Source organism: Erpetoichthys calabaricus, chromosome 3 (genome assembly GCF_900747795.2).
Source record: "Erpetoichthys calabaricus chromosome 3, fErpCal1.3, whole genome shotgun sequence".
Taxonomy (NCBI): Eukaryota; Metazoa; Chordata; class Cladistia; order Polypteriformes; family Polypteridae; genus Erpetoichthys; species Erpetoichthys calabaricus.
Window position 1 is genome coordinate 31,081,194 of NC_041396.2, and position 24,246 is coordinate 31,105,439.

Consider the following 24,246-nt stretch of genomic DNA (forward strand, 5'->3'; position numbering starts at 1 on the left):
TGGTGAGAGAGGACATGCAGGTGATGGGGGTAACAGAACAAGATGCAGAGGACAGAAAGATATGGGAGAAGATGATTCACTTTGGCAACCCCTAACAGGAGCAGCCGAAAGAAGAAGAAGGGGACTGACCTAAAAGTCCATCATGGCATTCTTATGCAAATAAAGTAGTATCCATATTACTAACCGAGAATGCTAAACCGGATGGACGCAGGGACATCCGGCCATGGGCCGTAGCCGCAAAAAGCCACAAGCACACAAAAAAAAAGAAGCCGCGAGCACCACACAAACACACACACACACACACACACACAAGCAACGGACGGGACACACACAAAGAGGACGATTCAACAAGCCCCCGGCCCACAAAAAAAAAGAAACCCCCCCCCCCCCACCCCCCACACACACACACAAGCAACGGACGGGACAGACTACGGACATAGCACACGAAACGTACACAAAAACGACGATTCAGACCCACGACCACAGTAACATAAATGACAAATGACACACAAAGCCCCATTTCTAAATGAACCGTCCGTATTAAACATACGTCATCTCAACACGTTCACAATATGCAGCACAGGTAGATCTCATTACAATGAGGCACTATTAACCGTTCAACCGCAGAAAAGGCTCCATATTAACAGTGAGTGCGATCCTCCTTATTACTTATCCATATTTCTCACGCTCAAGAACAAACAAGTCATGAATTCACGATCACAGGTACAAAACGATACTGCTCGGATAACGGGACCAAACACAATTCACACTATGCAGCATAGGTGGATCTCATTACAATAAGGCACTATTAACCGTTCAACCGCAGAAAAGGCTCCATATTAACAGTGAGTGCAATACTTCTTATTACTTATCCATATTTATAGAAGAAAAAATGTCTCAGCTCCAAAAACGCAAAGCTCAACTAAAGCTTCTAACTAACGATGTACCTAAAAGTAAAAACTTTATGAACTGCATTAGATCCTACAATAGTTCATTTGCTTTTGCATCTACCGGAGTAAATATCAGGCCACCAAAAGGCAATGGCCCATACTGCTTTCGCATATGTGCACAAATACTGCATCGCATTGGAACAGTGCACCCTGAAACAAATCAACAACGCAAATATGCACAAATCTACATCCTAGATCCACATGACGCAATCTATCAATCAAAGTGCTGCATCGCAACAGTCACGGATTCAAAACGAAACACCTCCCGTCTCAGAAATATGTTAACGGCAAAGAAGGCTACAACGGGCGTCTCACACAGCACAGGCAAATCGATTACAGCTCCAAAACAACACGTCCCAAATACTACACATACAACAACGCGCCTCTCAAACGGCACAAGCAAAACATACACCAGGAAAATTCATTCGGATTAATGAATGTCATTTGCAATCATTGTCATTTAGTTCACTTCCCTGAAGAAACAACTGGCAATACAAGTAATACATTTACACGTTGTTGTCAAAAGGGTCAAATTAGACTGCCTTCTTTACATTCATATCCTGAATATCTACAGAAGCTTCTAACTAACGATGTACCTGAAAGTGAAATCTTTATCAACTGCATTAGATCCTACAAATCGGTATCCACTATGAACATGAACAGTGGCACTGCACGTGACATCCGTCTTGCAAAAATGTTAATTATTGATGAATGTACAATGGCATCCAGTCACTTACTCAACACCATTCATAAACTTCTACAAACGTTTATGAATAATAGTATTCGCTTTGAAGGAAAGGTACTTTGATTAGGAGGAGATTTTAGACAGTGATTAGCTATTCTTCCACATTCCATGCGCTCAGCTATTGTTCAGTGCACCTTAAAATACGCAGACAATTGGCATTGCTTTCAAAAGATACAGTTAGTACAAAAGATACGATGTCCAGAACCAGATCATAACAATTGCTTATTACAACTGGGAGATGGTACACTCACCAATACAGATGGACTTCACCCACATATTATTACAATTCCTCAAGCCTTTATCTGCGACGACTTAGTTACAGAGACATTTGGAACAGCAATCTCATTAGACCAAATGCCCCTTTTAACACAACGCACTATATTATGTCCAAAAAATATTAATGTGGAAAACATAAATACCCAAGTCATTCCATTACTTCCTGGAGAGACACAACTCTTTCTAAGCTCTGACAAACTTGACTCTGATCACAACAATAACCATCTTCATTGACATTACAAGTTCTGACCTGGAATTACCTTTTACACTTAAACGGCGTGTACAAAGAAATTTTCCAATAAACCTTTACACTGTGCCACACACTTTATTGTTTGATTTCTATTTGCATCATCTACACCTTTACACTATTCTATATCTCATTCATACATCGCGCTCTTTGTCATTCCCAACACCAGGGGTTGGCGAGCGAAGCGAGCAGGGGGCAGAGCCCCCTAGTTTTGTTATAACTTGGAATTGTGTCTGTGGTAATTGTGTCTGGTGTTCTGGGCTCACTGGCGCGCCCTGAAGTCCAACACAAATTATTAGGAACACCTGCTTATCTATGCAATTATCCAGTCAGCCAATCATGTGGCAGCATCACAATGCATCAAGTCATGGAGATGCAAGTCAGGTGGTTCAGTTAATCAAACAGCAGAATGGGGGAAAAATGTGATCTGAGTGATTTGGACCATGAGGAGACTGTTGGTGCCAGACAGGCTGGTGTGAGTGTTTCTGTAACTGCTGAGCTCCTGGGATTTTCATGCACAGCGGTCTCTGGAGTTTATTCAGAATGGTGTGAAAAACAAAAAACATCCATCTTCACACAGGTTCACTGCCAACACCCTTCTCACATCATTGCTCAATTTGGCTGGGTTGGCAGATGTAGAGTCATGATTCTTCCAAATTCCTTATACTGTATTTAATAATTATGGAGGCAAATGTACTGTTAGGAGCCTTCAGTGGTGCAGTCATTTCTTTGTAGTCTTGCCCCGATCTGTCCCTCGATACAATTCTGTCTCAAAACTCTGAAGGCAAATCCTTTGAACTCATGGCTTGGGTTTAATTCAACTGTAGGACCTTCTATAGACAGGTGTGTGCCCTTCCTAATTGTGTGCACTCAATTAAACTGACTACATGTGGACTCCAAACCAGGTGTAGAAACATCTCAGTGGTGATCAATCGAATGGGAGGCTCCTGAGCCAAATTTCAAGTGTCATAGCAAAGGGTCTGAATGTTCGTGTCAGTGTGAGATTTCTTCAGGCCTGTTTTCCCTTTGCTGTTCTGGGGTATTGAGTATTAAATGAATTTAAACTATTTTTGCCTTAGGCTGCCAACACAGCAAAACATGTAAAAAGTGACTAGGGATTTGAATATTTTCTGAATCCACTGTGTATCTACAAGCATTGCCCAGCCTCAGCTTTTCTATTTATTTGTATTACAAGTTTGCACCTTCTCCCGGTGCTTATCTATCAGCGAGTTTTCTTCCCACATCCCCAAAGACATGCTGGTTAGGTGAACTGCCAGGTTCAGACTGGCCTCTGTGTGAGTGGACCCTGTGATAAACTGGCAATCTTGGCAGCAGCTGGCAAATCTTTCTTAATCCCAGACCTTCGACAGTCATAAACCGAGATGGGCTACTGCAATGAAGACAATCGCACAACAGAGATGGTGCAAAATGGTGTATACTTTTATTCCTAAAAATCAGTCCAGGGTTCAAAACCCCAAAGTGCAAACAGTGTGAATGCATTAAATAAATAAAAAAAGACCAAATCCAGTTCAACAACAACAACAACATTTATTTCTATAGCACATTTTCATACAAATGATGTGCTTCACAAGATGAAGAAAGAAAAAAGATAAAAATAATAATAAGATTAGGTAATACTAAGTGACAAAGAATAAAGTAAGGTCCGATGGCTGGGGGGACAGAAAAAAAAAAAAAAACTCCCAAGGGCTGGAGAAAAAAAAAATCTGCAGGGGCTCCGAGGCTACGAGACCACCCAGCCACCACTAGGCATTCTACCTAATATCAATGATCTCAATCAGTCCTCATGGCTTTCAGGCTTCACAACAACAACAACAACAACATTTATTTATATAACACATTTTCATACAAAAAAGTAACTCAAAGTGCTTTACATAATGAAGAAAATAAAATAAAAATAAAAGACAAAATAAGAAATTAAAATAAGACAACATTAGTTAACAAAGAAAAAGAGTAAGGTCTGATGACCAGGGGGGACAGAAAAAACAAAAAAAATACTCAGGACGGCTGGAGAAAAAAATAAAATCTGTAGGGGTTCCAGGCCACGAGACCACCCAGTCCCCTCTGGGCATTCTACCTAACATAAATGAAATGGTCCTGTTTGTAATTAGGGTTCTCACTGAAGGACTTGATGATGATGGTCATGCAGACTTCTGGCTTTTAATCCATCACTGTTGGAACATCACGGTGCTTTGAGTAGATGGTGGTGGCACAGGCCACCACCAAAAGGACACCAGAAAAGGAAACAGAAGAGAGAGTAGGGGTTAGTACAGATTTTAGAGCCACCATGAATAGTTATTATAATGAATTGGATGTACAGAGTATCAGGATTAAATTACAGTGAAGTTATGAGAAGGCCATGTTAAAGTAATGTGTTTTCAGTAGTTTTTTAAAGTGCTCCACTGTATTAGCCTGGCGAATTCCTACTGGTAAGCTATTCCAGATTTTAGGTGCATAACAGCAGAAGGCCGCCTCACCACTTCTTTTAAGTTTTGCTCTTGGAATTCTAAGGAGACACTCAGTTGAGGATCTGAGGTTACGATTTGGAATATAAGATGTCAGACATTCCGATATATAAAATGGGGCGAGATTATTTAAGGCTTTATAAACCATAAGCAGAATTTTAAAGTCAATCCTGAATGACACAGGTAACCAGTGTAGTGACATCAAAACTGGGGTGATGAGCTCGGATTTTCTTTTCCTGGTTAGGATTCTAGCAGCTGCCTTCTGCACTCGTTGCAAATGATTTATGTCTTTTTTGGGAAGTCCTGAGAGGAGTGCGTTACAGTAATCTAGTCGACTGAAAACAAACGCGTGAACTAATTTCTCAGCATCTTTCAATGATATAAGAGGTCTAACTTTTGCTATGTGAAAAAATGCTGTCCTAGTGATCTGATTAATATGCGATTTGAAATTCAGATTACAGTCAACAGTTACCCCTAAGCTTTTTACCTCCGTCTTGACTTTTAATCCTAATGCAGTTTTTAATCCAGTTTATTTCTAATAGCCTCATTGTATCCATTATTGCCAATCACGTGGAGGAATTAGATGACTATGGTCCTGTTGACCTCCTGCCTTCAATCCACCAAAGTAGGGACTGCACGGTGCTTTGATCAGGTGGTGGTGGTGCAGATCGGCACCACAGAAAAATGGAAGAAGAACAGAAGAGAAAGTAAGGGATAGTACAGGGGTACAGGGATAATAGAGATATCTCTCTATTATAAAAATAAATCCTGGGAAGGAGACTAGGGAGACGAGACGTGATCTTCTCGGAAGACAATTTGACGTCCCACGAGAGACACTTTAATGTCACGCAAAGACAATTTGACGTCCCGCAAGAGACACTTTAATGTCACGCAAAGACAATTTGACGTCCCGCAAGAGACACTTTAATGTCACGCAAAGACAATTTGACGTCCCGCGAGGGACACTTTAACATCACGTGAGACAAGGCAGTGAGACCACATTTAAAAGAAGTTCACGGACATCTAACCAAGCAGTTGTTGCAGTGCTTTTGGCAGACAGACATCATGGTGCTCTCAGCTCTTAAAACATCGACAAGCGACAAGCAAAACACGCAGCTTGCCAGCAGCAGCAGCAGCAGCAGGAAGCCAGCAAATGATCTGAATGCTTCTCCTTAGCGTGCGTTCAGCACCCCCCTTTCACAGCGCGAGCGGCAGAGATAGATAGATAGATAGATAGATAGATAGATAGATAGATAGATAGATAGATAGATAGATAGATAGATAGATAGATAGAAAGATAGATAGATAGATAGATAGATAGATAGATAGATAGATAGATAGATAGATACTTTATTAATCCCAATGGGAAATTCACATTCTTCAGCAGCAGCATACTGATACAATAAATAATATTAAATTAAAGAATGATAATAATACAGGTGAAAAAACAGACAATAACTATGTATAATGTTAAATGTTAACGTTTACCCCCCCCAGGTGGAATTAAAGAGTCGCATAGTTTGGGGGAGGAACGATCTCCTCAATCTGTCAGTGGAGCAGGACAGTGCTCCACTGACAGATTGAGGAGATCGTTCCTCCCCCAAACTATGCGACTCTTTAATTCCACCTGGGGGGGTAAACGTTAATATTTAACATTATACATAGTTATTGTCTGTTTTTTCACCTGCTGTACAGGCTTTTGAATGATCGACGTGCAGCACGACAAAAAGAACACACAGCTCGCCAGCAGCAGATGATCAGACGGCATCTCCTTAGCATGCATTCAGCTGCCCCCTCTTCAGCGTTATACGTAGTCTGAGAAAGATTTAACCAGAAATAAAGGACAAAAGGTTTAAAGTAAAAATGAAAATAATTCATATGTAACAATTCCCATGAAAATAACAATCTCTTTAAATTGTATATCTAGTAAACCAAACCCGGGGGTGGGCGAGTGAAGCGGGCAGGGGGCGGAGCTCCCTAGTGATAAAAATGATAATTAAATGCATATACAGAAGCTGTAAGTTCTCATTTGCATGCTAAAAACTAATAAATAATTAAAACCCACTTGGGAAACCAGATCTCCTGCGGCGATCATTGATCCGTTCACAGTGGCTCACTCTGTCTTCCCAGCCCAACAGGTCTTCCCAGCTGGAGGAGACGCCGACAGCTGCAGTTGCTTTCTTCCAACTCTCATCATGTCAGCCTTTACTGGCGTCAGCCCAGATGTAAAGAGCCAAACCTCCATCATCCCATCATGTTCCCTCTTGGATACCTGGGAGGCTTGATCCTGGTCTCTGCTCCAACCCAATTACTCAGCAGCAACACCCCTTGGAGCGCCAGAGCTGCACTTCCGCTAAGGTGTCTGACCACACTGTCTCCTCACTTCTGCCTTTGTTGGCTCGAACGCCTGCCCAGCTGCTCATCCTCGCCTTTGGTTTTTTTCCAAAAACCTTTGCCCCCTCCACATTCTCACACAAACTGTCTTTAATCCACAATTGCGGGTGTTGGTGGCGTATTCACAAATCCTAGGGTGCTAATGAGGCAATTGGTGGCCACACACCTCTGCATGTGAATACTTACCCAATGCCTCACCTACACCCTGCAGCTGCTCTGCTTCGCTACTACTCACCTACACCCCACCTCGAGCATAAATGCATTGAATTATCATAAAACCTGCACCGCCACGGACCTCTCCTTACCACACTGTCCAGGGTCACTACATGCTACTATAGGTGGTGGCCTCCCATATTGTATTAAGAGAGTTTCACAGTCACGATGCACCGAGGGGTAGTCTAAAACACTAGCTGTGTAAGCCCATGCTGTAAAAAGCCCGGGGTCCTTGAAACTATTGAAATCATCTGAAAAAAATTGACATGTAGAGCTGTCAGGTAATTGAAAGGAAAAACTCTGGGCGTCTCTCTCTTAGGAGGAGTCGTTTTGCCGATGTGCTTGCATCACTTGTGTATTAGCGGCGGGAGGAAAAGTAAAAGGGATACCGTTTTTGCCGATGTTAGCAGCTAAGCGACTTTGTTTTTCTTCTGAAGTTTCGTATTGCTAACATGCTGGCCTTGCCTGTGTTATTAGCAGCTAAGGGAGTTTTCTGTTTCCTCAGAGTCCCAGCCTTTACCCCGACTCCACCTCTCACTTCCGGGACAGACAGACAGACAGACACACACACACACTTCCACGTGTAGACGTTTATATATAAGAAATTAACGCAGGTTGTTAAATATCTGTCCTATACAGACGTACAACATCAAGTGTTGATAAATGTTCACCTGTCTTCACATAAACTAACCCAGGGTGGTCCTCTCTAGTCACATGTGGAGATAGGTGGAGCGGATTACTTAATTCAGGTTATTAAATACCCAGACTGCCGAAACGTGTGGTGACAGTCGGTCCACCCAGGCTTTTAAACGCCCTAATAATTTAGTTACTGTTACGTCATGTCATGTTATGTTATAGCCAGGGTTTATCCTCTGTCTTGTGCGTATTTTGCTTTCTATTGTTGGTTTTCTTGTTTAGGAAGAGTTATTTTTCAGGTGCTTATTGTAATTATGCATTGTTTGTTTCTAATAGCTTTTAATTACTCTGTGGTATTTGTGCATTGTGTATTTATGCTCTTTGCTTACAATCCTTGTGTTTTATGGGAGGAACCCTAAAAGGCGGAGCCACCCTGACATCACAGCTGCTGGGACCGCCCTCAGGCTTTATGCTGAGGTCAGAGAGAGGCTCACAGCAGTTGTGCATTGATTTACTGTGGAAATGCGTATTTATTGTATGAATTGATTTTCTGGTTCTGGATTCTTTTGTTTCTGCTTCTTTAGACTTTTGGTTTTGGATTAGGATGCTGGACATGTTTGCCTTGGGTTTCCTTTTTCTAGGCAAATTCTTTTTGTATTTCCCTTATTTTTTGTACTTTCTTTTGTTTATTTCACTAAATTCCGTAGTTTATTAGTAAAACACACAGGACCTCTGGTACTGCCAAGTCCATTCCACTACAAAAGCCTGGTGCAAATAAGAGAGATAAAACACAGAAAAAGGTTTGGGGTATCACCTTGTTAACTCTGTATACTTGAAGATTTGGCAAAGAGATAAAGCACATCTTTACAGACACAATTTCAGAACAGAACTGAGGAAGGGAAGTCGAGTGTTGGTTTATATGGTGGGTAGACAGGAAGGGGCAGGCCCAGGAGAGCGGAAACAGGAAGTGATGTCAGTGGTAGTAGAGTCGTCATTCAGCTGGTCTGCAGAGGGACAAAAAGAGAGAAAGGATGAGAGCACAGCACCAGTCCCTGGTTCAGCAGGTAATCGCACTGACTGAAGCTTGTAAGCTGTCTCTCATGTGCACTCACGTGACACTCGATATAAACAACAGTAAACTCTCTTCCCATTGTGTATAAGTGTGAGAATTTACAACTGATTGTGAATTCTAAGCACATATGTCCTATGGGGTTATCAATAGACAGGCTTTCAGGGACCGTGCTTTAATTACATTAAATTTTTCTGCCCACCAGTAAAGTGTCTGTCAGTTTGCCGCTACCTAAAATTGTTTGTATTTCCAGAACACATCAGGTTATATTCAGGATTACGTCTTGTTTGTCCATGTGCCGCAGTGTCGTCTTCTCATTCATTCTTATTCTTTTTCACTTTATTGCCTTTTGCAATTTGCTTGATGATCAGCTGATGTTGTTGCTTTCACTTGTTTTTTCAATTACTTTGTTGTCATTTTGTCATTCTTTATGGTCAATAGGCTGCCACTACCTATTTTTTTTAATTTCCAAACCATGCACATCATAGGTTTTTGACTAAGACCAAGATCAAGGTTCTACTCCTGTTAATTCACGAATAATTATGTGACAGATGGAAAGATCTTAGTATTTTTATATTTATGGATAAAGATTCTTTGATGGTTTTCTTATTCAAGCCAGAGGTTAGATAATTCTCCTTTGAAAAACATTTTTTGTATGTTTTGAAGAGCATTTCAAAGTATTTTGAACTTTTAAAATCAAGGCCCAATTTTAGGTTTGGACAGGTCAAAGCCTGCCTGTGGAGTACAGGGCCTGGCTGCTTGGAGTCGGGCTGTCACTTGGCAGGTCAATTTGTGGGACTTTCAGGAAGCCTCACACCCTTCTTCACCATGTGTGTTTTGCCTGTTCAGAACAGTACAAAGTTCCTCTATCTTTATATGTTCATGTTGGTGTTAATTTTAGTTTTGATAGGTACAAAATCTATTTGCATTTTGAGCTGAAATATAAAAGCTGATTTTCTTTCTTGATTTTTCTAACTTATGCGATGTTGGGTTTTGATCATGTGACCATGACTGTCACATTTCTGATGTCACTGCACGTTTTGTTCAAATAGGGATACAATTTCATTTCCTTGGAAGATGCAAAGTCTCAGCTTTAGTGTAACTTCTTTAGTTAGCTTAATTTCTAAGAAGGCTCTAGCATCAGGATTTGATTTTTGTTCCATTTTTGACCTCCACTCTTATTTTTCACTCTGGTTTTGGTTTTACATCATTTGTTTTTTTCCCCTCTGGCTTGTATTTTATTTGTTCTTTAATGTTCATTTTTGTCACTGTTGAGTTATTATTTGTCAGGATTTATGTTATTTCTATTTGATGTGGTTCTTATTTGTAATTTTTAATCTGACCTGTTAAATGTGAGTCCATTCCTTGTGTTCTGTGGGTGACACTCCAGGAGTTGTGACCACCCTGATGTCACCACTCCTGAGACCTCCCATTGGCTGTTTATGAGACAGGAGAGCGGACCTGAGGACTGGCGCCTTGAGTTTGTATCGGAGTGCATGTGAATATTGTTGTTTCTTTTAATTTTTGCTGGTTTCTGGATTCCTTGTTTCTTTGGATTTGCCTTTGGATGATTGAATTTGGACTTGTTTGCCTTTGAATTGGCTTGTTATTTTTTACTATATTTGTTAAGAAATTATCATTGATGAAGATTCTATGTGAGACCTATCTCTTTAAGCCTGAGTTGATTGTTGTCTCATTTCATCTTTTAAGGTTATATTTTTGAAATGTGCTTTATATTTTTAAATTTTAAAGCCAGTTCCTTCTTTTGGGCCTATGTAGGCCAAAGCCAGCAGGTAAGAGTTGGAGACTGATTTAAAGTGAGCCTCTTCTGGGCAGGCCCCTGGAAGTCCTGCCCTGCTTTATGGGTCTCTTTTTATGATGTGGAATTGTTAACAAAAGCAAAAAGTGTGGGGCCTTCAAAGGCTGCTACTCAAGATGGCCAAAAACTTCACTGGTCCGACCAACAGAGACTCACAAATACTTCAGCCAGGCCCCTAAGGCTACTTGCTGGGTTTAGCTGAAGTCGCCCCCCCCCCCCCAAAAAAAACCTGTAAATATCTATAAACTACACCAAAAGTCCCACAAAAGGAAGGATAACCATTAACTATTGGTTTGTCTTAACAGGGCAAAGGAATAATTTTTATAAATTAAAAATGTACTTGCAGAAATTATCAAAAAACAAAGAAAGGCTCAACAGACCAAACAGAGGCACTGAGGAGTTGCCTAATAAGTGATTCAAATAAAGCAAACTTCCAAAATGAAATCCAGAAATCAGAATTCTTAACACAAAGAAAGAAATAATCAGAAAACCAATAAATCCAAACAGTAAAAGAGATACTCACAAACTCCAACAATAAACGAATGATCCCCTGCTCCTGGTAGAGTGGTCCCTCCTCCTTCGGCTCCACCCACAAATAACAAGGGAGAGCAGAACATAATTATAGAATTACAAATGAAACAAGTAGAAATAACATATGAGGGGTGTTATGGTGTATAAAATCTACAAATTATTCTCTATATTTTTTATTATTATATTTTGCTCAATCACAACAAGATGAATTCAGATGTAGAAGACATTATAATAAAAGGCATATCCTCTTCCCTTACACCTCACTTTTATAACAGTTGTTCACAACATAGTGCTAAATTGGTATTATAGCCTGGGAAAGGAAGACTAAGCGATGAATAAGGCTATTGATTACTTTATGGATAGACATCTGGGACAACCAATCAGGTGCATGGAACATCCATGTGTTGTGAAACCACGGCATGAAACTTTATATTAAATATGCCTCATTTGAAAGCAACGAAGAAGAAGAGAAACAGCGACGACTAAAGAGCGACGTCAGAGAAGACAACAAAGACATGTATGACCAGTTTTCATCCGATCATCAGTTAATAGCATTTTCATGAACGTCGATTGCTAAATCAATCGCCGCCCTGGGACATTCATCCTTGTCATCTGTAACTTTTTTATAAGCTATTTCTAAAGACTATATATATTCAGACTTTCCTATCAGAACCTATTTTCTATTATTCTTTGTTCCAGTGGTATTATTATTATTCTTATAATAAATACCATGCTGTTTTTAACTTTCTATGCTTTGTCTTAATGTCTATAGAGTGATTGGAATAATAAGTTATATTTCTTTGAGCACCTGGTGCAGCCGTAGATTTGCCATTACCTCTGTGCTGCGAGGTTTATTAGGCTGAGAGTGAGAGCTCCACTCAATAGTAGGGAACAGTACGTAAAGAAGGTATTCTTGGCTGATAAATGGCCTATAGTCAAGAGTGCTGAGTCTTTGTATGTTTAAATGTATTCTTGTAGACCAAAAGTAATATTTAGGTCTGAGATATCATCAAAACATCGTATGTTGTTCGTGCCGATAATAAGTAAGTCTCTTGAAGTGCTGAGTGACAGGCTGTATTAGACCTAAAGCACTTGTGTGGTTTAAAGTGGTAAAGGTTAATCAGAGTGTGTGTGTCATTCATGGGGCACTGTTGTGGTTAGGATCTGTGTGTATGCGCATAGCTATGTATGTGTGTCTTCATCTTAAAGTGCAACAGTAGACCAACCCGATAACGAACTTGACAAGAACACTTACCCTTGAGGTAAAACAGGCAAAGGGTAAGTAGAGGGAAATACTACGATAATATAAGAGAGGACCCAAAAATAATGAGAATTTTTTTCTGGAGGCTGGAGGGGCATCAGTTCTGACGTTTGTCGCTAGGTGCATGTACTAGACTACCCTCTGCATCATTTGGCCAAGCGGCATCTTTAAAGTGCTCACACGATTGCGTAATGGAGTGTGGAGAAAACGACCCACATTGTGCCAATCAGGCGAGTGGCTTCTACATCACGACGACGCTCCCGTCCACACAGCATTGAGTGTGTGTCAGATTCTCACAAAAAACGAGATAACGATGGTTTTGCCCCCCACCCACTCCCCGGACCTTGCACCAAGCGTTTTCAGGATGTAGAGGAGGTCAAGAAGCAAACGACGGAGGTACTGAAGGCTATCACTTTGCAAGAGTTTCAGAACAGCTGTGAACAATGGAAACAGTGGTGGGACAAGTGTATTGAGTCTCAGGGAGAGTATTTTGAGAGTGATTAAATTTTGGAAATGTTCAGAGAAATATACAATTTTTTGGTCCCCCATCATAAAGATATGAAAAACAACTTATACAAAAACAACAATAAAACATGAAATACTGCTCAGCATTCTGATCATTTCCAGCTCTTTGCTCAGCTCATAATAATTCTCAGAAACTCTGAGCATCCACCACAGTCACTTAGTGCGCCATGTTTGTAAATCTGTTTATGCGCTCAGCACCTCTACTCAGCAGAGAAAACTATATAAATCAAATAAATAAGAATAGACAGTACATATAACTGTGCCAGGCTCATACATATTAACAAGAAGCAAATATGGAATGCCTATAACTGAACTCATTTTGTTAGATACCTGACACGTAGTACCTAAAAACCAATCAGGGTCTTCAATAGTAAACATGATGAGTCATTAATGCACAACCATATGGTATCAGTAAATCGAGCCATGTTGCTGGATGCTCAATATTTCTGAACATGAAGTGTCACTCATGCTTGGAAACATAACTGCATTGACAAGTTGTATCAACCTGGGGATGAGTCACCAACAGCATTCCATCATGTAAATGAGCAGCTTCAGAGCCAGCTACAGGGCAGCCAAAAAAAACGGCAAGTCTGCTACAGATGCATAGAATTTCCATCTGCTGTGGCAACAGTGAGCAGTCATTTTAAGCATATCGAGCTACCATAAAACATCCCATGTAAGCAGTGAGAATCCATTGGTGCTGGTAAGCACCGCAGCAGTGCAGTGCTACATTGATGTCAGAGGTGGAAGGAGGAGAAGACCTGCAGTCTGAATTAGCAATGCTCCACATACCTGCTGTGCCAACCTGACAACGAAGCACTCAATACCCCTCATGATGACTCTTTGTCACTGTCCGCATGACTGCACCAGAAATGAAGGCTACCCTGTTATTTTGTAGAATTGAAGAGCTGGAAGTGGTCACTGGAGACAACAACTCCAAAAGGGAGGGCTCGGTAATTGTGAAGACAAGTTACTTCAGCCTGAGGAGGAGTTGCCAACGGTATGAGCTGGCATTTCATCATGTAAATGAGCAGCTTCAGAGACAGCCACAGGGCAACCAAAAAAATGGCAAGTCTGCTACAGATGTATACATTCAATTTGGTATGGCAGCAGTGAGCAGTGCTTTTAAGGATAGCGAGCTGCCATAAAACCGCCATGTATTGGTGCTGGCAAGCGCCACAGCAGTGCAGTGCTATTTTGGTGCCAGAGGTGGGATGAGGAGAAGACCTGCAGTCTGACTTAGCAACGCTCAACATACCTGCTGCAGCAAGCCTGCCAAAGTCACAAATGAATTTCAGCTAGTGCAGCAATGGCGAGGGGGTCCTTCGAAGGATAGCAAAACTACTCAAAAGAACAACGTAGAAAAGCAAGAGTCCATCGGCGAGCACCGCAGTGGCACATCTCCTATCAATTATGGAGAATCCACTGCATCCACTAAATAGTGTCATCTCCAGACAGAAGAGCAGCTTCAGCGACAGACTGCTGTCACTGTCCTGCTCCACTGACAGATTGAGGAGATCGTTCCTCCCCCAAACTATGTGACTCTTCAATTTCACCCTGGGGTGTAAACGTTAACATTTAACATCATACAAAGTTATTGTCTGTTTTTTCACCTGCATTATTATCATTCTTTAATTTAATATTATTTATTGTATCAGTATGCTGCTGCTGAAGAATGTGAATTTCCCATTGGGATTAATAAAGTATCTATCTATCTATCTATCTATCTATCTATCTATCTATCTATCTATCTATCTATCTATCTATCTATCTATCTATCTATCTATCTATCTATCTATCTATCTATCTATCTATCTATCTATCTATCTATCTATCTATCTATCTATCTATCTATCTACATACTGTAAATGCAGTCAGTACACGTTTAAAATCGGCCTTTGCAATTTGCAGGTTTACAATTTATTGATCCTCCTATTTATGAGTTTGTCATCAGTAATTAAATGGATATTATTTTGCGAGTTTTGCAACCCACTGCAGAAGACCACAGACAATGCACATAGGCTAGAAAATGAAAAGAACACTAAAAAAAAGTCTCATAAATGCATAAAACATATTTGATATTAATTATTTTTTATGATTTAATACCATAAATGTACACACACATTTATTATAATCAGTTACATTTTTTTAAGAGGTTGCCCTTTACTATAAACTGCAGAGCTATGCACTTTGGGGGACACCATGCATCTTTGTCTCGGCAGCCAGCCTTCCACACGTGATTTGCTTACGCAGTGATCATTCTGTCTCGTATTTCTTGCAACATTTTGCATCTTATTAAGTGCAAAAGACTTATAATATAATCAGTGCTTCCAGTGAGGACCTCAACAAGAACATGCTGTATTATTGGATACCAGTAATGGCGAACTGCACGATAACGTGCAGTGAATACACTTGACTTGAGCATTCCTAGTTTTCATGTTTAACATTCATTTGCTCAGAGGTTGATGCGCTTGCTGCTTCTTGAGCAGCTCTTCTTTTCTCCACCCTAGCGGCCCGCTGCTTCTCTTCTATCGTTGGCATCTTTTCATGTTAAAACTGATGAAGTCAGTGTTTGTCTTGCAATTACTTTGTATGTTTTCTTTCATTTTTCACTTAAGCTGGCACTTAAGTCTTCAATCTGCCTCAAGAATGATTTAAGATATGAAGAGGAATGAGAACAGCGCCCGTACGCATGTGCCGCACGGCCGCTGCAGAGTGTTGATTCTACAATAAAATCAAATAAAAATAAAAAGAGGAACCTTTTGAAGGTCAATCATCACCCCGTAAGCGGACAGTAGACGTCACATAGTATATATGTAACAAATTTCAGGTCAATAGTTCAAACAGTTTGCGAGCTACAGGTGATTTAAAATCCTAGACAGACAAACGGACAGCCACGGTAGCGTATTATATATTAAGCCTAGCAAAATACCTGCACTTCGCTGTGGAGAAGCAGTGTGTTAAAGAAGTTGAGCAGGGAATGAAAAGCAGAAGTCAGCACCAAGAAGACGTACGTGAGCAAGTAAGGAAGCCCAAAAATGACAGCCTTGAAGCAGTGGAGTAAATGAAAAGGCAGGAGTCACCAGCAGGAAGACGTGAAGTAAGGCGAACAATAACAGGCTTGAAGCGGTGGAGTAAAGAAGAAGGGAGCAGTGAGCACATCAAACAACTGAGGAAAGTAAGGAAGCGAGTGAGGAGGCACACGAGCACGGGATGTCGTTAATGTATACAGGCAGGGAGCCAACCACGTGGTAGGTGCGCAGACAGCGGAAAAAGGAAGGGGGACCGGGGGCGGCCCTTGTGCGTCTCTGCCATGAAATAATTTGTCTGCTAACGGAAATAAGGAATGAAACCGCCAAAAGGAGAGGTCAGCTCCGAAAGTTCCTTACGGCATAATGGTGAGAACCACCAAAAAGAAGACGTTATTTTTCGAAAGTTTGTTACAGGGCACGGCACGAAATGAAACATACTTAACGTTTGTAAGTACAATGTAAAGGATGAGCATGGGAAATTTGGGCTTCCTACGTATATTGGAAGTCGCAGAAATAGTGAGGAGGGGTTTCCCTATAATTCTACTGTATATATCGAGTTTAGGGGGTACACCCGTTTCCCTCCCTTGGGTGTTGCAATAGGACATGAAGCATACCTAACTTTTGTAAGTACGCTGCAAGGAATGAGCAGGCGAAATTTCATCTTCCCACCTATATGGAAAGTGGAAGAATTAGTGATGAGTCAGTGAGGGCTTTGCCTTTTATATGTACAGATCCTTCATTCGGTAAAGTCGGCTGCTGTGGTTGCTCACCAGGAAGTATAGCAAGAAAAACCGAGCAGGAAATCCATGAAGCTATTGCAGCAGCTACTCCAGCGGGAAACGTGGAGCAGCCATTGAGGGAGAGTCTCAAAGTTGAGAACTGAACCTGAAACTCCATTTGCAGTGTCAGCTCTGTGAAGGAGAACAACTGCAGCTCCACACAAGGAGGTCCACCAACCCACATTTAAAGGACAGATCACCGTATGGAAATCTAACGTTAAACATCTCAGCTGCACCACATGATAGAGCAGCATTCAACAACCCTACTGCACCGCCTGACAATGAAGCATTCAAAACCCCTGATGACGTGTCTTTGTCACTGTCTGTGCGACCACAACAGAAATGAAAATATCACACTGTTTTGAAGAATTGCATGTCGTGTAAGAACAGCAAAAGAAACAGATGAAGATTTGGGGCACTTTGGTGAACCCCGTATAATTGGCAGGTTGAAAAAAGGCAATTGCAAAATAATAATGTGGTCTTTTCAAACGCACCTCTCAGTTCAACTGGCTCCAAGATGGCAGTTTTCACTCTGGAGGACAGGAAGAGGCGGGATCAGGAAGTGATAGGAAGTGATGTCACTTGGGATGCAACTGTCAATCACTTCTTTTGCAGTGGGAGGAGGAGGAGAAAAGGCATTAGGCCACAGTGCCCACCCCTGTTTGGGAGTGTAATTACGTTGATATGAGTCTTGAAGTTGTCACCCAAGTGCATGTGTGTGACAGCCGTTTCAAGGAGTTGGAGGTGCTGCATGAGGACAGTGACTTCAGATCAGGGGTTCTGTAATGGCACTGAGTCATCATTCATCATCATAGTGCTTCTGGTGGTTCTAAAAGTGACTCCATGAGAGAGAAGAAAGTGATGACCCTACAAGAACAGGTTGAATTACACTGGTCAACAAGCATTTTGTTACTGGGATTCTTACATCTGTACTTTAACAAATTTCACTTGCTGATATCAAATCTGAAAACAATTTTCGTCCAGCACGTCCCATTTTTTTGTTATGATGTTCCAGGTCTTGGACAACCAGGGTGACTGGACAGTAAAGAGCGATGCGTTTCAGCATTTAAGAAATAAGTTTGGTCATCGAGAAAAGTGAAGCCAAAATTAAGGAAGGTGTTTTTGTTGGCCCTGAAATCCGTGAACTGATGCTTGACGATGAGTTCAAAAAGAAACTGAAGCCCACTGAATCAGCACCCTCATTCGTGCAAGTTGTCCAGAATTTTTCTTGACAGTCACAGAGCAGAGAATTATACTGAGCTTGTGGAGAATATGCTGAAAGCGTATCAGCTTATGGGAGCCAGAATGTCACTGAAGACGCATTTTTACATTCTCATCTCGACTTTTTTCCACCAAATCTAAGCGATGTCAGAGATGAGTATGGGGAAAGATTTCATCAAGATATTAAGGTGATGGGAAACTGATATCGGGGAAAATTCACTCCGAGCATGATGGGTGACTACTGTTAGTTCTTGCAAAGAGAGACGGATGTGCAGTACAAGCGCAAAAGCGAGTGCCTCCAACATTTTTGGGCACGCTGACCTCTCTTTTATATTGAGGTAAATTGACATAAATATACTTTAACGCGTCTCTGGTATCGTCTTCTGGTTTGTTTTCAGAATAAATACATCAGAAGAATTTTGGTGGTACATAGTCCAAACTCCAGATATCGTGTTGATATATTGATATTCAAAAGTGTCAAAACGTCAATGATGTGTATTTCAAAAACCTGACGTGCTAGCTTAATTCCGATTCCATATATGAAATTAGTGTAAAAAAATTAATAGATGCTCTGAAGTTCCCAGAAGCAAACAAAAAATATTTTTTTGTAGACCAGTGTTATTGGATATGTTTCGTTCAGTGAAGTTAACTGCTGCTATTGCTGTCTAGTAAGGTAGATGAAGAAATAAGAGCAGGAGATCCGTGAAGTGGTGGCAGCAGTCACTCCAGCGGGGAGTGTGGATATTAATGTTTTATTAATTTATAGGTTGGCGTAGGTATACTGTACAGACTTTGAGTTTTGTGTTTTACTGTTATCTAAATACAGTACTGTGAAATATTGTAATCATGCTGCATGTGTATTGCCTCGTTGTGTGTGTATTATGTGTGTGTGTGTATGTGTATTAGCTTATGTTGTTGAATGTAATCGTGGATTTTCACATTCACAGGGGTCCTGCCACCTTAGCCCACCTGAATTGTAAGGACAGACTGTATTTGTGTTCATTGAATGGACGCCTTCACCCAAAGTGACTTACAGCACACATCACACTCGTTTCCATATTTGTTGGACAATCCAGGTAGTTGATTCACTAGAGCTGTAGACAGAGATGGCCGACAGCGTACCTATTATGCCATTAAACACATGGACATGCACAAACATATCAATCTGTAAAGCTATACATTTAGCCATCCCATCAAATACCCAGCATGCATTCATCTCCCCAGGCTTTTAAACGTCTTAACGTGTACAGACACAATGACACAGCCATCCATTTGATAGACACTCGCTTTTAGAAGTTAATGGGCCAATCTGCTAGGTGCCATCCTTAAAGTCACCTGGCGTCTTTTCAGGCCTGTGATGGAGTGCAGATGTATTCTGTAGCCTAGTGTGCAGAGAGTCAGCATTTTCAATTATTATTTTTTGCTTTTCTCCAAGATCCTAGTATATTAATTGCAATGTACTTCAGCTTTTGCCATCGTCTGAGGTGTAATCTGCATTTTTTAATGAAATTACCATTTTGATAGAAAGCTACAAAAGATTAAAAAATGAGAGCCTCTGTACATATCGGCAGGTGAAAGGCCCATAAGCTGGCAAAAGGCAAAATGAATCATTTGGAAATGTGAATGTGCAATAAAAAAACTCAGCTCATTTGAATTTCACAAATCACACAGAGTCGGACATTCTCTTCCTCCGCGCACGGCGGCAACACCCAGGGGAATGTGCTCGATCGCAGCTCATCAGGGATTAAATTACAAACTGTGATTTCCTCAGCCAGCCCAAGCAGAATGTCACCTCTGTAAACCCACGAGGACTTCAAAGCCATCTCTGCTGCCTTTTAGGGACGACACAGAGAATTCATTGGGGACGGGCTCACAAGATGAAACCCCTAACTGTGCCAGCGCCCCCTGCCTCCCAGTCCCTGCTCCTGCACAGTGTCATCTTCTTAACTCTTCTTTTTCTCTCTCTCTCTCTTTTTTAGAAATCTTCTCGATAAGGACACCTTCTCCAAATCAGACCCCCGTAAGTACTCAGGGTGGTTTCTTTTTTGTTTGATGTGGCAGGCTGAGAACCTTAACCAGATTGTGATTGCGGTTACACAGAACGAGGATGTCCCCAGACATCTGAGGATGGCCGTCTGAAATGCCTATAAAAAGTACTCGCCACACTGGAAGTTTTCACATTTTATTATTATTATACAACTTTAAATCACTGTGGGTTTCATTTTTGTGTTTTGATACTAGTCAACAGGAAAAGACTCTTTGATGTCAAAACAGATCTCAGCAATACATGATTGTAAAAGTGTTCACATCCTTCAAGACTGTCTTTAGTAGACACACGTTTTTGCAGCCATGACAGCCTTGAGACTGTGTGCTCAGGCCTCTCACTCTGTAAGCTCTGCACTGCTCAGGCTTTGTCGGGTTATGTGGAGATCGTCAAGTCCAGCCATAAATGCTTAACTGGATTGAGATGTGGACTCTGACTCGGCCACTCCAGGACATTCACATTGTCGTTTTGAAGACATTCCTCTGTAGCTTTGGTTTTATACTTGAGGTCGTTGTCTTCTTGGAAAACAAATCTTCTCCCAAAAGATAAGTTTCTTGTAGACTACAGTACATTCATTTTACCCTCACAGGCCTTGCAGAAGCATCCACACAGCCTGATACCACCACCAGTGGCGTAGCTCGAGTTCGTGCTGCTCGGGGTGGGGTGGTTCTTCAATTTGCCTCCGACATATCTGAATATATTAACCTATTTAAATAGAAAATTAAAATGACGTATTGAGAAAAATTAAGATACATTTTGCATAGTTTTATTAATATATATAGAGAAACAGCAGTAATTTTTCATATTTAATTACAGTATTTATAAGCATCAACCAGACAAGAATATGGTATAGATGCACTGATAAGCCATGTTCTAATTATTCGTTTAATATAATTACGCTGCGAAAACCAAAACCAGTGGAGTGTACAAGTGATCGGTGGGATTGTTTTCTGCGCAGAGCAAGAACGCATTCGGCTTGATAACCAAACAAAATTATAAATTGTAAATTAGTTGTTTATCTTCCTAGAAATTATTATCAGTGTAAAATGTATTTTTGTTATTGCTGCTGTGTCTGATGCCGTCACAGAAGGACAGTCTGATAATTATTTTTGAAGCATTTGCGGATAAAAATCAGAATTTTACTTTTTTCATTCATGAGTGATAGTTTTCTGAACCCTGCTGCTTACACACGAATTGTACTGAGCCTTTTGACCAATAATGCTGCCCCCAAAAATGTGCCGCCCTGGGCGGACTGCCCCTTCCACCCGCCCCTGGCTACACCACTGGCTGTCACCAGCATTCCAAACGGTGAGGATGGCAGATTTTTGATAACGTGCTATCATTATCAATCATGGTGTTTAGCCTGATGGCTAGAAAGCTCAATGTTGTTCTCATCAGCCATTAGAACCTACTTTGAGCTGGTTTGAGAGTCTTTGATGTGCATACTGGCAAATTGTAGCTGAGATGCCCTGTGTGTTTTTTTCTGTTTGCTGCTCTCCCATAAAGCTACGACTGGTGAAGCACCAGTTGTTGTCTTACAGTTTTTGGAATCTTAGCCACATTAATGATAAGTTGGACTCATCTCATTACACAAAGGAACTATAGAAGGAAGAGCAGAGCAGACTCTTCTTTCTTAGAAGACTGCACTCTTTTAATATAGGATTTGACCTCCTTCACATCTTCTACAACTCTTCTGATGGTCAGTGTGATTTTCTACGTTATGGTATGCTGGCCTGGTAACATCACTTCAAGAGATGCCAACCAAATCAACAAGCTGAATAAAATCAGCAGGCTCAGTATGGGACACACTCTGGACCCCCTGGAACTAGTAGAGGAGGAGAAAATGAAAATAATACTGAGTGCCATTATGGACATGAGGACTTTCAGCCAACAAATCATTCAGCAGAAGTGTGTCAGGAAACACTACAGGGGCTCCTTTATACCCCGGCATAATGTGGGACTGTGACTGACTGGCAAGTCTGAAGTTTTCGTCCATTTTTTATTTTAGTTATTCTGGTGTGTGTTGAGAGCAGAATCTATCTATCTATCTATCTATCTATCTATCTATCTATCTATCTATCTATCTATCTATCTATCTATCTATCTATCTATCTATCTATCTATCTATCTATCTATCTATCTATCTATCTATCTATCTATCTATCTATCTATCTATCATATAGTGCCTTTTCTATCTATCTATCTATCTATCTATCTATCTATCTATCTATCTATCTATCTATCTATCTATCTATCTATCTATCTATCTATCTATCTATCTATCTATCTATCATATAGTGCCTTTTCTATCTATCTATCTATCTATCTATCTATCTATCTATCTATCTATCTATCTATCTATCTATCTATCTATCTATCTATCTATCTATCTATCTATCATATAGTGCCTTTCTTATCTATCTATCTATCTATCTATCTATCTATCTATCTATCTATCTATCTATCTATCTATCTATCTATCTATCTATCTATCTATCTATCATATAGTGCCTTTCCTATCTATCTATCTATCTATCTATCTATCTATCTATCTATCTATCTATCTATCTATCTATCTATCTATCATATAGTGTCTTTCCTATCTATCTATCTATCTATCTATCTATCTATCTATCTATCTATCTATCTATCTATCTATCTATCTATCTATCTATCTATCTATCTATCTATCATATAGTGCCTTTTCTATCTATCTATCTATCTATCTATCTATCTATCTATCTATCTATCTATCTATCTATCTATCTATCTATCTATCTATCTATCTATCTATCTATCATATAGTGCCTTTTCTATCTATCTATCTATCTATCTATCTATCTATCTATCTATCTATCTATCTATCTATCTATCTATCTAGCTATCTATCATATAGTGCCTTTCTTATCTATCTATCTATCTATCTATCTATCTATCTATCTATCATATAGTGCCTTTCCTATCTATCTATCTATCTATCTATCTATCTATCTATCTATCTATCTATCTATCTATCTATCTATCTATCTATCTATCTATCTATCTATCTATCATATAGTGTCTTTCCTATCTATCTATCTATCTATCTATCTATCTATCTATCTATCTATCTATCTATCTATCTATCTATCTATCTATCTATCTATCTATCTATCTATCTATCTATCTACGGCCTGCTCTCTGCAGATTTACAGCTCTGCCATACTCTTTCCATTTCTTAATGACTGGTTTAACTGAACTTCAAGGGGTATTCAGTAACTTGGATATTTTCTTGTCTCCATCCCCTGACTTGTGCTCTTCAATCACATTTTTCATGGAGTTTCCTGGAGTGTTCTTTTGTCTTCATTGTGTAGGTTTTGGCCATCATACTAACTCACAACAAGTTTACCTTTCCACACATAGGTGTATTTTTGCAACAATCAAGTGAAATCCCAGATGGGTGGTCTCCATTGAAGTAATTCTGGGATTTTTGTCCCAGTGATGATTCAAGTGTGTCAGGAATATCCTGGAGTGGCAGAATCCAGACCTTCAACCCACTGTAGAATTTGTGGCTAAACTTGATGAAAAGTCAAGCAAAAAGACAACTTTTATTGGCTAATTGAACAGATTACAATTTGCAAGCTTTCGAGGTTTGTCTCAAATATGTCTGATCACAACCTGCTTGAAGAAGAAGCTTGCATATTGTAATCTGTTCATTTAGCCAATAAAAGATGTCATTTTGCTCTACTTCTCATTACATCCATAATGGCTGACACAGTACAATAACCTACTGCTGCTGGCAGGACTTGACAAAGGCTGTTCACTCAGGATCCCCAGGCAGCAGGTCAGATGTTAGGCAGTTTCACAAAGAAAGGTGGGGACAATGGCAGAGTTCAGATGTGCAAGGCTGATGGAGAGAGAGCTGTGCCCACAGACTCGAGGCTATCATGACTGCCAAATGTGCATCTACTAAACACTGACATGAGGTGTGTGAATACTTATGCAAACCGTCATTTTGTGTTTTATATTGGTGGTTAATTTA

General features: G+C 40.4%; 1 protein-coding gene across 2 annotated transcripts in view; it reads left to right on the forward strand.

Annotated features, from left to right (window-relative positions):
- The window catches only part of LOC114647875 (copine-5), a 318,809-nt gene that overhangs the window by 45,963 nt on the left and 248,600 nt on the right, over positions 1 to 24,246 (forward strand). For both annotated transcript variants that reach the window (XM_028796547.2, XM_028796548.2), the window contains exon 2: positions 20,161 to 20,201. In XM_028796547.2, coding sequence (XP_028652380.1) covers positions 20,161 to 20,201 — 41 coding nt within the window. The remainder of the gene's footprint in view (positions 1 to 20,160; positions 20,202 to 24,246) is intronic.